The following is a 17,863-nucleotide window of genomic DNA, read 5'->3' as shown; positions in this document are numbered from 1 at the left end:
AAACAGTGGTTCCCAGACTAGCAGCATCAGCATCACCTGGAAATATATAAATATAAATTCCTGGTTCTCATTCCACCTACTAAATCAGAACTCTAGATGTGGAGCCCAGCAAAGACCGTCCAAGCCTCTGTAGTGATTCTTATGTACAATCAGATTAAAGAACCACCATCTTATACAGTGTAGCATAAAACTGTTACTTAAACCCACTGCAAGGAGTACTTGAGTTCTCTTTGGTGTATTTTTTTTTTTTTTTTTTGGTTTTGGGTTTTCATTTTTGAACAAATATATATTTCTGATGTATGGTCATTTGATATACCACTACAGAATTACAGGCAGTAGGGGTAGAAACTGAACAGGCTACAAATGGAAGCTCAGGTCTCCCACCTATTGTTATATAAGCTTGGCAAGTTGCATAACTTATGGATTTGTTTTCTCTAAAAATGAAAAAAAAATGAAATCATCTACCAAAAGCACTTAGCCCAATGCCTGAAATGCAATAAGTAAATAAAAACTCAACATAGTAAATATAATTTTCATTATGATTATCATCATTAAAGACAATACTATTGGTAACATTATAATTAGTGAAGCTTAGGTATTATGTATGCTTTAAAGCTCCAGAGATGCTTCTCTACTTATAATTTTTATTATAAAAGGGCCTTACTTTTTCCAGTTTCAAAATGAATTTCCAATTCATTTCAATTCAATAAACATTTTTTTATTTCCCATAATGTACAAGCTACACTGTTGTTTCAGAGTATTGTCTGAGTATTGATATCAGTTATTAATTTATATGTTAGGAAATAGATATCACTTTTTAAAATTTTATAGTTTAAATCTTTACTCTGTATTGTCTTAAAGCTTTAAATTGCATCTTAGCATTATTTGAAAAGTAATACGTTATCACAAAATTAAGAGACTGTATTACTGGGGACACATATTTAATTTCATATTAAAAATTGTATTCGGAGGAGTTCCCTTCCCAGCACAGTGGTTAAAGAATCCGACTAGGGGAGTTCCTGTCGTGGCGCAGTGCTTAACGAATCCGACTGGGAACCATGAGGTTGCGGGTTCGGTCCCTGCCCTTGCTCAGTGGGTTAACAATCCGGCGTTGCCGTGAGCTGTGGTGTAGGTTGCAGACTCGGCTAGGATCCTGCGTTGCTGTGGCTCTGGCGTAGGCCAGCGGCTACAGCTCTGATTAGACCCCTAGCCTGGGAACCTCCATGTGCCACGGAAGCGGCCCAAAGAAATGGCAAAAAGACAAAAAAAAAGAATCTGACTAGGAACCATGAGGTTGCGGGTTCGGTCCCTGGCCTTGCTCAGTGGGTTAAGGATCCGGCGTTGCCGCGAGCTGTGGTGTAGGTTGCAGACGCAGCTCAGATCCCACATTGCTTGTGGCTCTGGTATAGGCTGGTGGCTCTGGCTCCGATTCGACCCCTAGCCTGGGAACCTCCATATGCCGCGAGAGCTGCCCTAGAAAAGGCAAAAAGACAAAAAAAAAAAAAAAAAATTGTATTCAAAGAAAATTCCACATTACCATATTGATATTTGTAGAGTTAACTGCAATATAAAAAAATTTTAATACAGACATTTTCAAATAATAATTCACTTGGAGTAATAATATATCCCCTATATTTAACGCAGTGATGCTTAGACCAGTTATTTTTGTTTATCTGTGCCAACCAGTGAAAGAAACCAGTTTCTTCCTTCTTATTATGCTTTTTATACATACACGGGTACTATCATCTTTTCTATGTCTTTTTTTTTTTAAGAGAAAAATTCTCAGGTCTCACAACCTCCTCTCCTGGCTGATATTTTCAAGATCTTTTATCATTCATATTGTTTTCTACAAAACGCTTGGCAATTTGTCTCTTTTCTGAAATATGGCTTCTACTGCACTTAGTCCCCAAATTGCAGCCTACCAACACCTGATCATAGCTCAATCTGTTTGTATGCATGACATCACCATCACAATTCAACACACTGTAGCCTTTGCATAGTTTAACAGGAAGCAGATTGTCCACTCATTCAATGTATCATCCATGGCAATTTTTGAATTTTCCTCACTGCTGCAACCATTTCTAGCTTTTCATTGCACTCTTTGGTTCCATTACCCAGCCTGCACCAATTTTCCATTCCATTTTTCTGAATCCAATGCCACTGATTCGACCTATCTCCCCAGCATATCAAGGTTAGGCTGTATACTAAGCACCCCAAAGGTCTGCAGTCCCTACTACTGCAAGCCTCCTTGTCCTTTAGATTTATTAGCGTAAATACATAGCATCTCCACCACCAACATTTTTTAGTATACTATTACATTACCTTTGGAGGTCTTTTTCTAGATGATTTTTAAGCTTCCAGTTAAACAAAAACAAGCAAACAAACAAAGCTTACTGGCCTGTTACTTCGGACACATTTAAAAAGAAACCGAGCCCTCCCCGTTCGTTGACTAAATTTAAGAAACTTAAACCCAAGATTGCATTATTTTTTTATTATTAAGCTGTCACTCAATATACAGATTAAACCTCTGACCTTCACACATAGATAGCTCAGTGAGCATCATGTACCTCCCTTCAGGAGGTCACTTGCAGGTGCTGGGGCATGTCATGTGGTTGGCTTAGCTGAGCAAATCCTAGTAAACACAGAGTTAGTTCCATTTAGCATCTTTATTCGCCCAGTTACAAAAGAAAGCCAAGCAGGAGAATATTAAAATGATGGAGGAAATAACAAAAGAAAGTATCAGGTTCCAATTTAATTATTTTACCACAAATATATGTCAGAGTTATCAAAACCGGAATGAGCTGACACTTTCATTTATAATGGAATTGTAGAAGGGATGGATGGTTCAAACTCACAAGTCAAAAATCCCCGCAGCCTTTAAACTAAATATCAATCCATGTGCCTTCCTTCAGCCTAGAATTCCCAGCCACCCTCCTCACATACTTCTACAAACCTACCCCTTGCCTCAGTTGGCCCTGTCATCTGACAAAGTCCTACTCATCCTTCATGAAGAAGAATATAACTTCTCCAAGGCAGTAATCCCTCCTTTCTGTGTATTCACACCCTATCTTGTGCTTAGTTCTTGCTTCAAATACAACTATTTTTTTTTTTAATAGAGCTGTATCTCCTGTTAATTTTGAGCTCTTCCTCCTCTTTGCTTTCTGGTTACCAGGCAGTATTGAGAATCACTCAATAAAATTTTGTTAAAAACATGAATTATCTTAAAAACAGAATTATCCCAATAGCTATATTTTTAAATGTAGAAAGTGATATCAGGCTTGAATACTCTCTAGAGAAATTATAATAATGCAATGGTATAAGTTTAGTTTTACTAAAATGGCAAGAATATAGGTGAATATGGGTAAGTTCATGAAAGAGTTCAAAAACAACTATCAGCTCTGAGAAAAGGCTGTGTCTGCAGCAAAATAAAACGAGCAAAGGATAAAACAAAAAACAGAGGGAAGGGAACATGACACAGTAATTTTCAAATAGTTTATTTCACCTTTTTCCCTCAAATGTATATATGATTATACATCTTCATAAAATTTTGGTTACATTGATTTTGGGTAAATGTTTATGTTTTCACAGCTTAATTACATGTAGTAGAATTGATGGAGGTGATTTTTTAAAATAGGAAAAAAGCCTTTTTAATATTTTAAAGTCTAATAGAAGAGTTTTTTGAAGACTTAGAAAAAAGGATAATCATTAACCATTAGTCTGAATTTTAAAAAAAATGAAGATGCTTTAGTTCTAGAGAAGAGTGATGAGGAATTTAACCACTGTCTTCAAGTATATGGTGGATCTATTGAAAGAGGATAGTGCTAAAAATTTTTCCTTCTTAGCTCAGTGTAAGGCTGGAAAAAATTAACTTAAAGGAAAAACAGGAAAATTCTAGAGAAGTTGAGATGGGATGACTAATGACTAAGTAATGCAGTGAAAGATTTCTTTCACGGACTTTTAAAACAGGGGAGCTACCTTTTGACCTGGAGTTGAAACTAAATTTAAACCTAGGTAACTCTCTACAAGACAAAAATTTATTCCATAAACAGGTTACACTCTCTGCAGTTCTCAATGTTCTTCTAAAACATCCTTTTCTCTGTGGGATCATCTCAGCCACACAGAGCAGGGACAAGCCCACTGTCACACATAAAATGGAATTATATGAACAAACTGCCCCCTAGCTCCTCACCCTTCTGATCAGACTCTCCTTAACCTGGTACCCAAAGCCTGGAGACGAGTGATTGATTATAAATTGCCCAAAGCATAAAAAGAAATGGAACATAAAAATACTTGGAAATATAGACACCTAAGAAGGTTTAAAAAAACTATACTAAAAAGATCACTGATCTTTGATTTATTTACATCTAATATTTATTTCATTAACATTAATAAGTGACATTTAGTATCATATTCTAATACAAAATAATTCTATTAAATTATAAGTTCAGTTTTAACCTAGCCTTATGTATTAAAATATTGTATTGTGAAATTCCAAGATAAGATGCAAGTTTAAGATTTGCGTCAAGGGTCACTGAAAGAGTAAAGGTTTTTTTTATAACCTTTTTGTTTTTAGTTTTTAATGTTAATATTTGCTATGCTACTTTATTTATATCAAATGCTCACAGTTGTTTTATGAATAAATACCACAACCTTTCTAAAGAACCTTAGCATTTGACCTAAATTTAATTATTTTGCTCTCATGGGATAGCAAAGCTATCAAAATTCAAAAGAGGGTGACACTCTATATATGAATAATAAGAGCCTGGATAAAGAAAGGTAATTTAAAACAAGATAGAACATTTCAAAGATAAGTGTATTGTGGCTGTCACACTGTTGCTTTGTAATCTGTGAACCTGAAACGAAGTTTTACAGTGTTTTTTTCCGTGTCTTATTTTTCTCCAGTTGATAAATGGAATGCATCCACTGAGAATCTGAAACCAGGATGAATCATTATCAGAAATACAGAATTTTGCTCAACTTACCTGTTCCTGTTGCTGGAAATCCAATCTGAAATAAGTGTTGATGCCTGTTGGTGGCAGTGCTTGTTGCCAAAGCTGCATGCCAGCATGATAACCTCTCTACGTAGTTCTCTAGGTGTCATAAAAAAGAAAAGAAAAATTAACAAGCAGTAGTAATATCTGGAGAGAAAGAGTGACTTATTATAGTACATGACAGTAGATAAATTAATTAGCACAGAAATAATTTTCAGATTTTGAATTTCTGTTATGCTGAGTAAGAGACAATTAAACGGGGTGGAAGTTGTACATAAAAAAGTCTTCTCTGGAAACAGTACTATAGTAAGAAGTATGGGTTCAGACTTCAACTTTCCCAAGTAGAGATAGGTCTTAAATTAAAACACGGCAAGGAAAATCCTTTGTTATCAGTACCAGATGGTGGAAACTGTGCTGCCCATCAGCTGTGCCCCCAAGAAAGGGAAATGAAACATGCAGAATGAAAGATCATTTCATGCTGGTAAAGTCACAATGAGTCTGGTGGTGTGGCATTGTACAGTTCTGGGGGAGGGAAAGGGAAATCAGAAAATGAAACTGTACTCATGTTGGTAAGATGCTTGAACAAGAGATCCATTAAAATTGTTTTTTGGCCATCCAAGCTTGATGTATGTTGTTGCAACTTGCTTTAAAATATACTCCTAAAAGGAGGATAGGAGAAATAAAGATAATGTCACTTTCACATCACTCCATGCTGACAATTAAAATTAAATAGTAAAATTAAAATATTTTCTAAATAAGCCTATTTTAAAATATCAGTAAAATTATGGGTATGGTAATGCTCTACTACAATTTTATTTAAAAACAAACATAATAAAATTATTTTATAACTTCAGTATTTCAAATATAGGAAATAAGTATCCAATACAATTGCAATGGTGGAAGTTTACTTCCTATCGAGCAATTAAGTAATTTCCACTATTAAATATTTGAGATGACAATTTCTGTAGCAAAACAAGGAAAGTGAAGAATATTGATAATGACTCCATGCATACATGTATACAGTTATATGTAAATATAGTTATGAAAATGAGCACCTAATATTTAAGTTTTTATATCAATAGAGCATAGTTAATACAAAACTGTTACTTAAGCCCAGTCAATAGCTTGGCCTTGTCGGACCTGACATCCACAGGACACTCTTCAGTAAAATGATATGGTATTTCAAAGGCAAAATCCATTCAGTTAATGACACATATAAATATGAGTAGCAATATAAGATATGTTCTCCTCACTTTAATGTGGTCCTTGAATTTTGCCAAAGAAACGAAAGCACTGAAATTACAGTAAAAGCAATTCTTAACTTTTACTGAAATTGAGGTGTCTGACATAATATACTATTTCTGAAGTACAAATATATACAAAAATGTATTTTACTTTTACAGAACTTTAATATTGCAGTGTCTCTGTGTTAAGGAGAAAAGAGAAGAATAGTAAGTCTTTCTCCAGCAGATAAAAATTATACCATAACTGTAATGACACATTTCCATGCATGTCTGTTGTAAGGGTTTAGATAAAACTAACAACGATGAACAGTCAAGCCAGGATTATTCCTATTAAAAAAATATTAAAACAGAGGTGCTTTCATGTAGGCTTAGGATAAGATAAAAGCAGCAAATCTTACAGCCATCACACAATTTAGATGGCTGGAAAAAAAACCGATTTCACCTCATGGCAATCTAGTCTCAAGTTATTCCAAATGCATAGGTCAATTAGCAGGGCCAGTGTGTCATAAGAAATAGGATGATTTTACAAGACACAGGGCAGAGTCTTAAAATTACCAGAAGGAAAATAAATTGTGCTCAAAGGTGACAGAAGTTGCGGAGGCATTCTGTCACATGCAGAGCTTCACTGGTGATAAGAAATTTTGGAATCAAAGGCTCATTAGCAGTACTTAATCCTAATCTTACTCAAAATTATTATTACATTAGATTAGGTGGTGTCAGTGAGTGCAGTTTTGGTTTTTCTGGCTCTACGCTTAGGAAATCTGGTCAGGTAACATTTTGGAATGTTTGTCATGTCTTTAGGTCTATTTGGATTATCCATTGTTTGCTCTCCTATATCCCCTTGGACCCAATTATGAATGGGCTTTTGACTCAATGTTGATCTTATCCTTGTTAATTAAGGAAGTGAATTGAATTTACTATGCCCTTTTGGATAAAAATAATGACTAAGAATCTTTACTGAAACTGTCTATATTCTGGGAAAATCTTTGGGATCCCTCTCCCCAGGTTAAGTCCTTTGTGAACACAGAGCCCTTTAACTCTTGGGAAGTAGGTTGAAACTTTAAGGATTTGCCATGTATATTTGTTCTTAAATTCTGAGGCATTTAAGCTTAATTGACACTTTTAGGCCAGAACAAAAAGGAGTGTGTATTAAATTTTCTTCCTCAAGAATGTGTCATTAGTATTGCACAGAAAATCAGGACAAAAATGATAGCACAAATTAGAAGGAACTAAAAATAACTCAGGATCAGATGAATATAGTAGATAATGAGAAAACAGTTTATCTTCTGAAAATAAGAAAAAGAAAAATATATCTTTTTACATTGAAGACATTGTATTTCTCCATGCGGTCCAGTAATTTATCTAGAGGATAAAGAGCTCGGCTGGCAGCGTGCCAAGGAAGAAAATCCTTCTCCTCAGACAGGTATCTGATAATCTCCAGGGGAATGTTTTGAGGCAAATAGCCAGCTCTGCACAGTCAAAAAAGTTAATGTTAATTATATGCAGAAAAGATACATGATGATGCAAAAATGAAGATTTTACTTATGCAAATAAAAGGCAGAATGCAAGATTCATCACAGTATAAAGAAGCCATACTCAGTCCTATAAAAATAAAATTACTCACTTTTTAAATATAGTCCTACTTAGGATGCCAATGCCCCTTAATATATACAGAGTTGGAGAGTTAAAATTTACACGAATACAAAAATATCAGGATACATATTTTTAAAAAGGAAAGAATTGTGGAATTGGAATAAAATCAACTCTGGCTATTTTCCTTCACAGAAACTCTTCAGAGGTCACAAGTAATTGAAAATAATTGATTACTGAAAAGAAATTCTGGTTTCTCAATGCACTTCTTTACTTTTCATGTAGCTCTGTGTAATGATATTTAATCCAGGTTGTTTTAAAAAAAAATTATCAAATCAAAGTAGCAATTTAGTTTTGACTCTATCTGTATTATATTACCATACAAGCATTTTTCAAATCTGCTTTCTATAACACCTATAAAAATCAGTTAGATTTTAATAGAGTCAAAATTCTAAAACGTTAAAAAAAATTGACTCTTCCCATTTATTATTTTCCTTTCAAAATAGATGCTGTGTCACCTTGGGGACCAATATTAGATTCTTCAGAAAATATGAAACTGTAGCTTTTTAAAACTATCTGAACACAAGAGGCTCACAATGAAAGAAGGTATATCCAAAAAAGAACCCCCAAAGAAGTGTCGTCTCTATACTCCAGTAGACTGCATGTAAAAATCCTTGAAATCAAAGCAATATAAATGACAATACCCAGCACTTTAAAATATGGCCTTAGCCTGATGTCCCTGATATATACATGGAGTGACACTATGTATTTTGTTGGATTTTTTTTACATTAATAATTAACTGAATGCAGACTTTTAACACAGAAGACAGGGAAATATAAAAGCAGCCAAAGCCAGGTTATCTCCTTTAACCTTTTTTTTTTTTTCGGCATCATAAAATCAGATGGACCTTCTTATCTGTGTTTGGTAGAAGGTGGATAGAGAAGGAGCAGGGCCTTTTCTCATTTTTGTTTCAAACAATTTGTCAAATTATTTAGTCTTCATTCCACATGATAACCAAAAACTACAGAAAAATAATTTGCAGCTGTGTTTATAATGTTCACAAAAAAAAGCAATTCTGAAGATTGTGCTTCTTTGAATTTAATAAATAGACATGCATTACTCTAATGGTTTTGGTTCACCCCTGGCATAAGATCAACCACAGTTAATGTCAGACATAAATAAGAAAGGTGAAAATAACCCCAAATTTCCACATATGATTTCCATTTATATGATTTAGATTCCATCTAGATTTGTGCCATTTTCCTTGTAGAGTTTCCATTTTATACATCCTAGAATGTATAAAATAGCATGAAATAGGATAGGGGAATAACAAATAATAAGAAACTTTATTTTTTTGCTAGTGTAGCATCATAATAAAACAGTTAAATTTTGCTTATAAAGGTTCGTCACTCACTAAAAAAGCAATATAACTTTTTAAAAAAATAATGGTTTTTCCTCCTTAAAAGTAATATAGCCTCCAATATTTCAGATTTCATAATTTGTTTCCCCTGAACTTTTAATTCTAAATTAGCATGGTGATCATAAATTTGCCTCCTCTAAATTATGCAGTCTGCATGCCATAGGTTATAACATTTCAGAGATGAAGATTTATCTAGAAGCCATTATTCTTTTGTTGAGGAAATTAGAAAAATAATGTATTAAAAAAGAACCTGTAGTAGCTAATTTATTGTGGCCCTTCAGATAAGTTTAGAAAAATCAGGAAAGGTGTTTGCATTTACTTTTTCATAGATTTAAACATATTACCTTATGTCAGTTATAATTTATCATGTTTTACTTCATCACTGCCAATGAATGGACATCTTTCAATGATTTAGGTTTTGTGAGCAATATGACTACAAATAAAAATATGACAAAAAATGTTATGAAAAGAGTCTCAGGCCTGAGAAAGAGCCTGAAACTGAGAAAGATCCTGGAACCATGACTGCTCTCTGCACAATTAGACATTCATCTTTCCAATGAATGTCTGTGAAATAAAGGTTGAAATAGGAGATATCTTTTTTAGCTCAAAACCCTTTTATTCTAACTTACTTATCTAGAATTTAGCCTGCTGAAAAATTATTACCACAATATGGGCATAAGACAGGTAATTGTTTTAACATCTGAAAGAAAATACTTTGTAAATTTTATATTCCCTATTATTATTTATTTATTTATTTATTTATTTTTGGATAGGCACAAGTCTTCTAAGAATCAGAACTTAGATTTAGGTTGTATAAGACATCTTACATAGTGTAAGATAATAAAAGCAAAGCAAGCCTAATAGAAATTCCAAATAATTAAAAGTAAACTATCCATTAAATAGAGAAATGGAGCAAGTTCTGTTTTGAGACTTTATGGAAAAAACTGCCAACTGCTCACCAAAATCCATTTTCTCCTCTACTTCATGGGATCGAGTATAATTACCATTTCCTTGGTAGTCATGTAACCAAGCTCTAGCCTGTAGAATATGAACAGTTCTCACTGTCAAGGTTAGCCCATAGCCATTTTTATTAGTTCCTCCATGTTCTTATCCCTTGAAATGAATCTTCTAGAGTGACCTTGTATTGAACTCTTGCACTGAACATGTCAGAAGCCTATCTGGGTCTCTGGATGACATTATACACAAGTACCAGTTCTCAAACCCCATTCTGTTACGTGATCAGGAAATATGCTTCTATTGTGTTTGATCCAAAGACATGTTTGGCTCTATTTTTTAAAGCAGTTAACCTTTTCTAATGCAGTCCTCGGATGGAATAAGAAACAGATTACACTCAAATTGCCCTCATTTTGCGTTGTCACAAACATATGTAAGTAATTATCTACTACATAATTCAATATACTTGCATTTAGCCTTCTATATCAAAATATGTAGCTATACTCAATTGGATAAGAGGATAATCAGCTTCATCACAAAATTAAGACTTGTAAGAGATAATGTTGGTGAATAAGTTACCTAGTTTAGATATGTGTTTGTGTAATTGGCTGGTAATGATATCTGTGATTACTACTACTGATAATACAATCAATATAGGGGAAGTGTGTGGAATCCAGTGAATGGAACACTACATTAGCTCAAAGTAATCAGCTCGGTAGGGAGCACATTTATGGTCCTGATGCTGAAATGCATTTTCCCTAAATTTGTATCATCACACGGAAGTGTTGCTTAAAAATGGAGGGAGGGGGTAGAATTAGCAAATTTAAAGACAATTTCATGTATAATTACATGTGTTTTATTAATTTTTTAAGAAGAAGTTGTATTGATATTTATCTTCTCTACGGTTGGGGTGGGGGTTGGTATAAGAAATGAGTTAGAAATCAAGAAAAAACAATGGGGAAGAAAGGTAAATGAGAAAAGTTTAAGAAATGGATACAGGATTGCCCTTATGCAGCTATACAGTTCTTCTTCCCATCCCTGCACACCCAACACACACATACTCTCGCTCCTCCTCCTCTAATTTACTGGAGCTTGCAGTGAAATATAGCTTTGGTAATTCATGAGAATATTTTTTCTAAAAAGGAGATTAAAACCAGACTGTATTAACTGATGTTTAAATGCACTGATCTTAGCTGGCTTTGTTTCTAACTAAGATTCAAAAACTACTTTTCAAAGCCATTCTGAATTCTGAATTTCTGTGAATATTAACTCTTAAATCGACTATGCTGGGTGGCTTGTACACAAATAACCTATTTTACCATGAATTTTCTTTAAAATCCATTGGTTTTGGGGTATTTGAAATTTAAGAAAAAAATTAAAATCACAATCCTCAGACTTCTTAGAGCACAATACTCAAGTTTTCATTAATTGAATATTCATTTAAAACAAATAAATAGCCTGTTACACACTTCATCATACATACATAAGACTGTCCCTTAGGGCGTAGATTTTTAAAGCAATTACTGAAATGCTTAGTTTAAAAGTTGACTGTTTTATCTATTATTCTCTGTTATTCACCATTAAAAGACTTAAGTGCTTTTTGTGGAATGATCCTATCGTGGAGATTGAAAACTCTACAAGCCCTTAGAGTACCCCAGAATAAAGAGGGAGCTGCACAGGAGAGGTAACTGTGTCAAGCAAGGGTCCATTTGGCTAGTTCCTAGAGAAAATGAAGACATGATTCAGCCATTGCCAAACTGTTGTCTGCAGGGATAAAAAGGAAGTAACAATCAGCCCTCCATATCTACTGGTTCTGCATCCATGGATACAACCAACCCTGGATCAAAAATATTAAGAAAAAAATTCCAGAAAGTTCCAGAAAGCAAGACTTGAATTTACTGCACAATGGCAAACATTTACATAGCATTTACATTATATTTACTACTACTTACACAGCAATTACATTGTATATGGTATTAAAAGTAACCTAGAGATGATGTAAGTATACAGCATAATATTGGTAGGCTATATGCAAATACTACACCATTTTGTATAAGACAGTTGAGCATCTAAGGCACATTTGATAGATCTGGGGTTCTTGTAGCCAATCCCCTTGGGCCCCAAGGAAAGACTATACTTATTTATAGCTTGATAACATTAGAAATGTGAAAAAATGCACAAAAAATAGTTATCATAGCCCTTCTTCTTCCTGTTCTCTTCCAGAAGGCTTCCCAAAACTGACTTATACACCTTATTTTCTGGGCTCACATAACACCTTGACAACACTCCTACCTGTAATAATAATCATGATATTAATCATAATTTTATCATAATATTATCTTACTGGACTTAGATCTTAAGGAAAAGCATGCTTTATCCATCCTTGCATCCCCATAGCCTAATGCAGAAACTAGCACAAAACATACACTCAATAAATGTTCCCTAAACTAAATTAAATTATGGCAATAATGTCAATAGTTCTTAAAAATGAGAACACTTTACAAGTATATTAAAACTTAGACATAATCAGATTTTTTAAATTAGAATTTTCTAAGGTTAAACAATACCAGCAAGATGGGAAAATTCTTTTGGGATGATCTTTGTATACCTTTGTTCACCTTATTATTAATGAAACACGTGATAGACAAACAGGTCACTGCTTTCTAGCCAATAGCTTTTAATAAGCTAGTCTATAATAAAGTAAAATAGCTTTACAGTCTGTGAGAAAGCAGAGGCATTATATAAACATTTTTGGTCTTTTTTCTCTGACTAGCAAATGACACTCCTACTCTCCAAGAAGGGTTATTTTATACCAGGCTTTTAAATAAACTGAAGGAGGGCTTGGAAAACTCTTTTTCCTGGTCAGTATATTGACAAGGGTGGAACCATGTGATCTCTGAGATCCCTTCTTCAGCAAACACTTAATAATTTAAAATAAAACATCCAGAAATAATGCTTGAAACTTATAAAGTCCAATTACCACCCCCACAACAATTCTTTCTTCTCCACATGCACTTGTTTCTTCATTTCCAAACATAAAGTATCAAGAAATCAGCCATCATCTAATTATAGAGTCCCCTAGGCACTCCAGAACGTTAAGAAGCAAAGTCAATGTCTGGCCATTAATTGGAAAAGTCAACAAATGTTAGCTATTTTCCCTAAAATGAATAAATTCTTAGCTTTATGGCCAAAATCAACTAATGAATCTTCTTTTATTTTTTAGAAAACTATTAACTTAATTAGTTTAAGCTGTCCTATATTGAGGAATTACTGTATTCCACCTGTAGTGTTATGGAAAGATGGTCTAAGTTCAGTTTTGCATACTTCAAAGCTTCAAGATCTGTACTAATATGACTTTTTCTTAGATAAAGAAACTAAAGTTTACAGCTGAGAAGCCCCTCCCTTGGCTAGTAAGTGACAGTTAGAATTCAAAGCCAGGAATGACAAGAAAGCTCCCACCAATTCTCCCACATAAGGCTGCCTCCCCAAATACTACTTAAAATTAAGGGTTTTCTTTTTCCCTTTCTTTAACATCTGTTTACATGTCATAATCATAGCACTCATCGCCTTGGACCAAATTCACACATTAATACCTAATGTAATCTCAGGGACCATGAAGGGAAAGTAAGCAACATCAGAGAAAGGAAAATTATGGGGGAAGACTTTAAATAGGGTGATTAATGGATATAGAGAAGAGACTCATGGTTGCAAGGAGGAGGAGAGGTGGGGGAGGAATGGATTGGGAGTTTAAGATTAGCAGATACAAACTATTATACACAAAATGGACAAACAAGAAGGTCCTATTATATAGCACAGGAAACTATGGTCAATATTCTGCAATAAACCACCATGAAAAAAATATGAAAATAAATATATATACATATATATATGACACACACATATATATATATGTATATATATACTGTACAGCAGAAGTTAACACAGTACTGTAAATCAACTACACTTCAATTTTTTTTTAAATAATTAAAAAATAAATAGGGTACTTAGGGGAAGGCCTCCCTGAAGACACATTCATGAAGGGAAATAACAGGTTGAGTGAATCTGGCAGGAGGGGAATTCTGACTGAGGAAACAGCAAGTCAAGTTCAAAGGTCCTGAGACAGGAACACATTTGGGATCTTGGAAGAATAACAAAAAGAACTGTGTGGCTGGAGGGGAATAAGCCCTGAGACAGAGAGTGGGGTATAAAGTTGCAGAAGTTGGAGGCGCTAAAACATGAAGGATCTAATAGTAAGGGCTTCCATTGGTTTTTCTATGGGTGATGGGAAGCCACCACAATTTTTTGAGCAGGAAAATGACATGATCTGATTTATGCTCTAAAAGGGTGACTCTGGCTGGAATAGAGAGCAAACTCAAATATACCAAGTGGTCTTTCAAAATGACAATGAAGTGAAATAGTTTCTAGGTGATCCTATCTCTCACTAAAAGGACTATGCGTATGAGAAATATACTTACTTCATGAGTAAGTGAAATCGATGACATAAAAACAGACATAATGTCTGGTTTTTCTTAAGATGGGCTCTGCATGACATTTGTTTTAAAAACAGTTTCCTATACAGGTATTATGAAAAAAATTCCAAAAGCTTATCCATGTATTATTTATCATTGTGCAACTGCTAAAAACAGCATCAGATGATATGGGAAAGTCACTTAGAAATCATTTAAACAATGAACACATAAAGAATATAGACTGTATATTCGGGAAGCATTATATTCCACTTTGATTTCATTAGAAGAGATATTCCAGAATTGAAATACAGAAAATAGCCAAAAATACACACAAAAAATTATCTATGTAGCTTATAATTTCCATGGAAAATACAATGCGTAAAGTTGCTATGGAATTCTGCTTTCTGGACATTGAAATTTTCCAGTGCTCCACAGAGCCACATCAGAGTAAAAAGAATAAAAAAAATTGCAGCATAATTCTGCAGAGTTTGAATTTACTGACATCGGGATATCAAATCATTAACCTAAAGGATCATAAATCAGTGGAGCTTCCAACTTCATACTTGGCACTTTTTAAAGAAATGTGTGAATAACAGGAAACTAGGAAAAAGAAAAAAACAACTCAAAGCAAACCACTTAAAAATAACTGGGTATGTCTCCTCTTGTCTAATTTTGTGTCAAAAAAGTTTTGATTTTTATATACATTTTTATACTGTATGTAAGTTTATACATTTAACTTAAAATAATTTTTCCATGCTATTAGGAATTCCTACTTCTGGATTAGCTCTAACAATATTCCACTGGGAAGGTAAGTATAGTTCACTATTATTATTTTATATACATATATGTGTACATTTTTCATATCATAAGTAAAAGAGCTTTGAACATCTTTGTGCACAGTACTTTTACATGTTCAGAATGATTTTCTTTGGATGGAACAACCAAATTAGAATTAACATACTACTAGTTCCAACATACTGTGGTTCTTGGAAAGTCTGAGTTCATGTTTTCGGGTTTTATCAATCAGCAGCTGGTCTCAGACAAAGGAAAAGAGGCAGACAGTCACCACAGTGGCCAACACTGAGTCAGTACTCCCTATGTGCCAGTCCCTGAGCCAAGAACTACACATGCCCCATGTTATTAATGCCTCATGACAATCTTCTGGGGTTAACAACAGTACCACCTTCATTATACAGATCAAACTGAGGCTCAAAAGGTTACTTAACCTCTCCAAGGTCATATTGCGAATAAGGGTGGTACTATTATTTGAACCCAATCTTCCTTCTCCAAGCCCATGATAATTGTACCAGGCATTCTAAAATGCCTGGCAAGTGATTTAGCATTCCTTTTTCCAGTTAAAAAAAAAAAAATGAGGATACGAATGTGGGACATATCAAGTGGAAGTAATCTCTAGGGGCCTTATGAGGAAAACATAATATAACAGCACATGTGTGGAAGGACAGACTGCTCTGATCCATCATGGTGACTTTGAAATGAGGAGATTAGTGGATTTATTGTAGATACGGATTTTTGACTTTGGCCATTTTTGGCCTCTTCTGCCAAAACAGTTTTCTTCACCTCTATCCCTTCTCCCTGAGTTCCTTCATTATCAAGTCTAATCTCCATAAATCAAGGAATATACCCACAGCCCAGACTCTACCCTGGAGAGACTGACTCCAGTTAGCAGCAATATAGCTACCATAAAGAGCATGCATTACAACAACATTTGGCTTTCAGAAATATTGTTTACACCAGTAAACACAACAGAGTACTAGAATGTGTTCTAAAAAGAAAGGGCGAGGTAATCACATAAAATTATAATCTTTTAAATAAGAGGAAATGCTTCAAAGGAAATTTTCCATCTCAAGGTTTGATATGAAGGGGAGAATTAAGGCTATGGAAAATGATTTGAAGTCCTGTACTTGGGCTTAGAAGGAAGAATTAAGGACTCGAATAATAGCAGAGAAAGCATGGGAGAAATTGCTTCCTGGACAAAACCGTAGAGAAGGCCCCTGAGCCTTGGATAGTCCACTTCATTCAAAAAATCTCAATAATAAATCTCAAAATCCTGCTGTATAGCACTGGGAACTATCTAGTCACTTATGGTGGAGCATGATAATGTAAGAAAAAAGAATGTATACATATATGTAACTGGGTCACCTTGCTGTAGAGTAGAAAACTGACAGAACACTGTAAACCAGCTTTAATGGAAAAAATAAAAATCAATATTTACATGAAAAAAAAAAGAAATCTCAAAATCAAGGCAATCCAACCCCTAGTTTATCCACAGAGGTATTGCTACAAATAGGAGGCCACTATCATTGTCTATGTAATTTTCTAAACATACAGCTAAAGCCCAAATTTTAGACTGACTTTACAAAAGTTAATAATTAAGCCGGAAGACACAGTCCAAAATGTAGATGCATCTTTGAAAAACAAAAACAAAATACTTTTGAGAGTATACTCTAGACATGCAAAAGAGAGCAATGACGCAGTTGGAAAGATTTTTAGAAGAGCACTGAAGAAAATCTAAAATGAGCGGAGTGATAGCATTCCACTTAATCTGGGCTCTGCAGCCAACCTGAAGCTGCTCCTGGCCAAAGTTTGAACATTATGAGTATCAGTAAGAATAAAAACTTCAGTGGATTTAAACTTATCAAATATACTTAAATTCATAGGTCAAAATGATACTTAACTAAAAACAAAACAAAATAATTGGTCACATTGGAGAGAACCAACTCATTATGCTAGAGAATTGGCCTGTTATTTTTGATGCTGAAAAAGTGCAGGGAAACACATCAAGTGTTTCTCCCTCCTCTCCTTAAGAACTCTTATCACTGGGTCACCAAAAAGTAAATGAGAGCAAGTTTCTCTTTGAAGAGCTATTTATTTTTCAAACAGAAAAGGAATGAATGGATCACCATTTTACAAGCTCTAGTGACTTAACAGATTTAAGTCTCTGAACAGCAATAGCTCCAAACATCATAAGAGAGATTACTTTTTATCTTCTGTGTTCTCATAGAGTCAACTCTGAAGTTAACATGCTAAGAAGCCTTAAATTAAGTCTCTAGATTTGATGAGCAATTTACAGGTGATAGAGAAGACTGAGGAACATATAAAAGGGCAGATTGGGGAGGTAACCAACAAAATCCAAACTGTGGGAAATCGCAAAGGACAACCAACTTTCTCTTCAC

The 17,863-nt window shown here is 34.3% G+C and overlaps 1 protein-coding gene across 5 annotated transcripts in view; it reads right to left on the bottom strand.

The window, feature by feature from the left end:
- The window catches only part of TRHDE (thyrotropin releasing hormone degrading enzyme), a 583,967-nt gene that overhangs the window by 45,421 nt on the left and 520,683 nt on the right, over positions 1–17,863 (bottom strand). For all 5 annotated transcript variants that reach the window (XM_084956344.1, XM_084956345.1, XM_084956347.1 and 2 more), the window contains 3 exons: positions 7,557–7,704; positions 5,553–5,650; positions 4,983–5,090 (listed from right to left, as the gene is read on the bottom strand). In XM_084956344.1, coding sequence (XP_084812470.1) covers positions 4,983–5,090; positions 5,553–5,650; positions 7,557–7,704 — 354 coding nt within the window. The remainder of the gene's footprint in view (positions 1–4,982; positions 5,091–5,552; positions 5,651–7,556; positions 7,705–17,863) is intronic.

Source organism: Sus scrofa, chromosome 5 (assembly GCF_054392235.1).
Source record: "Sus scrofa isolate SSC_HxYL_T2T_F1_AM1 chromosome 5, Sscrofa_HxYL_maternal_Yorkshire_Landrace_v2.0, whole genome shotgun sequence".
NCBI lineage: Eukaryota > Metazoa > Chordata > Mammalia > Artiodactyla > Suidae > Sus > Sus scrofa.
This window is presented reverse-complemented; position numbering and strand designations above follow the sequence as displayed.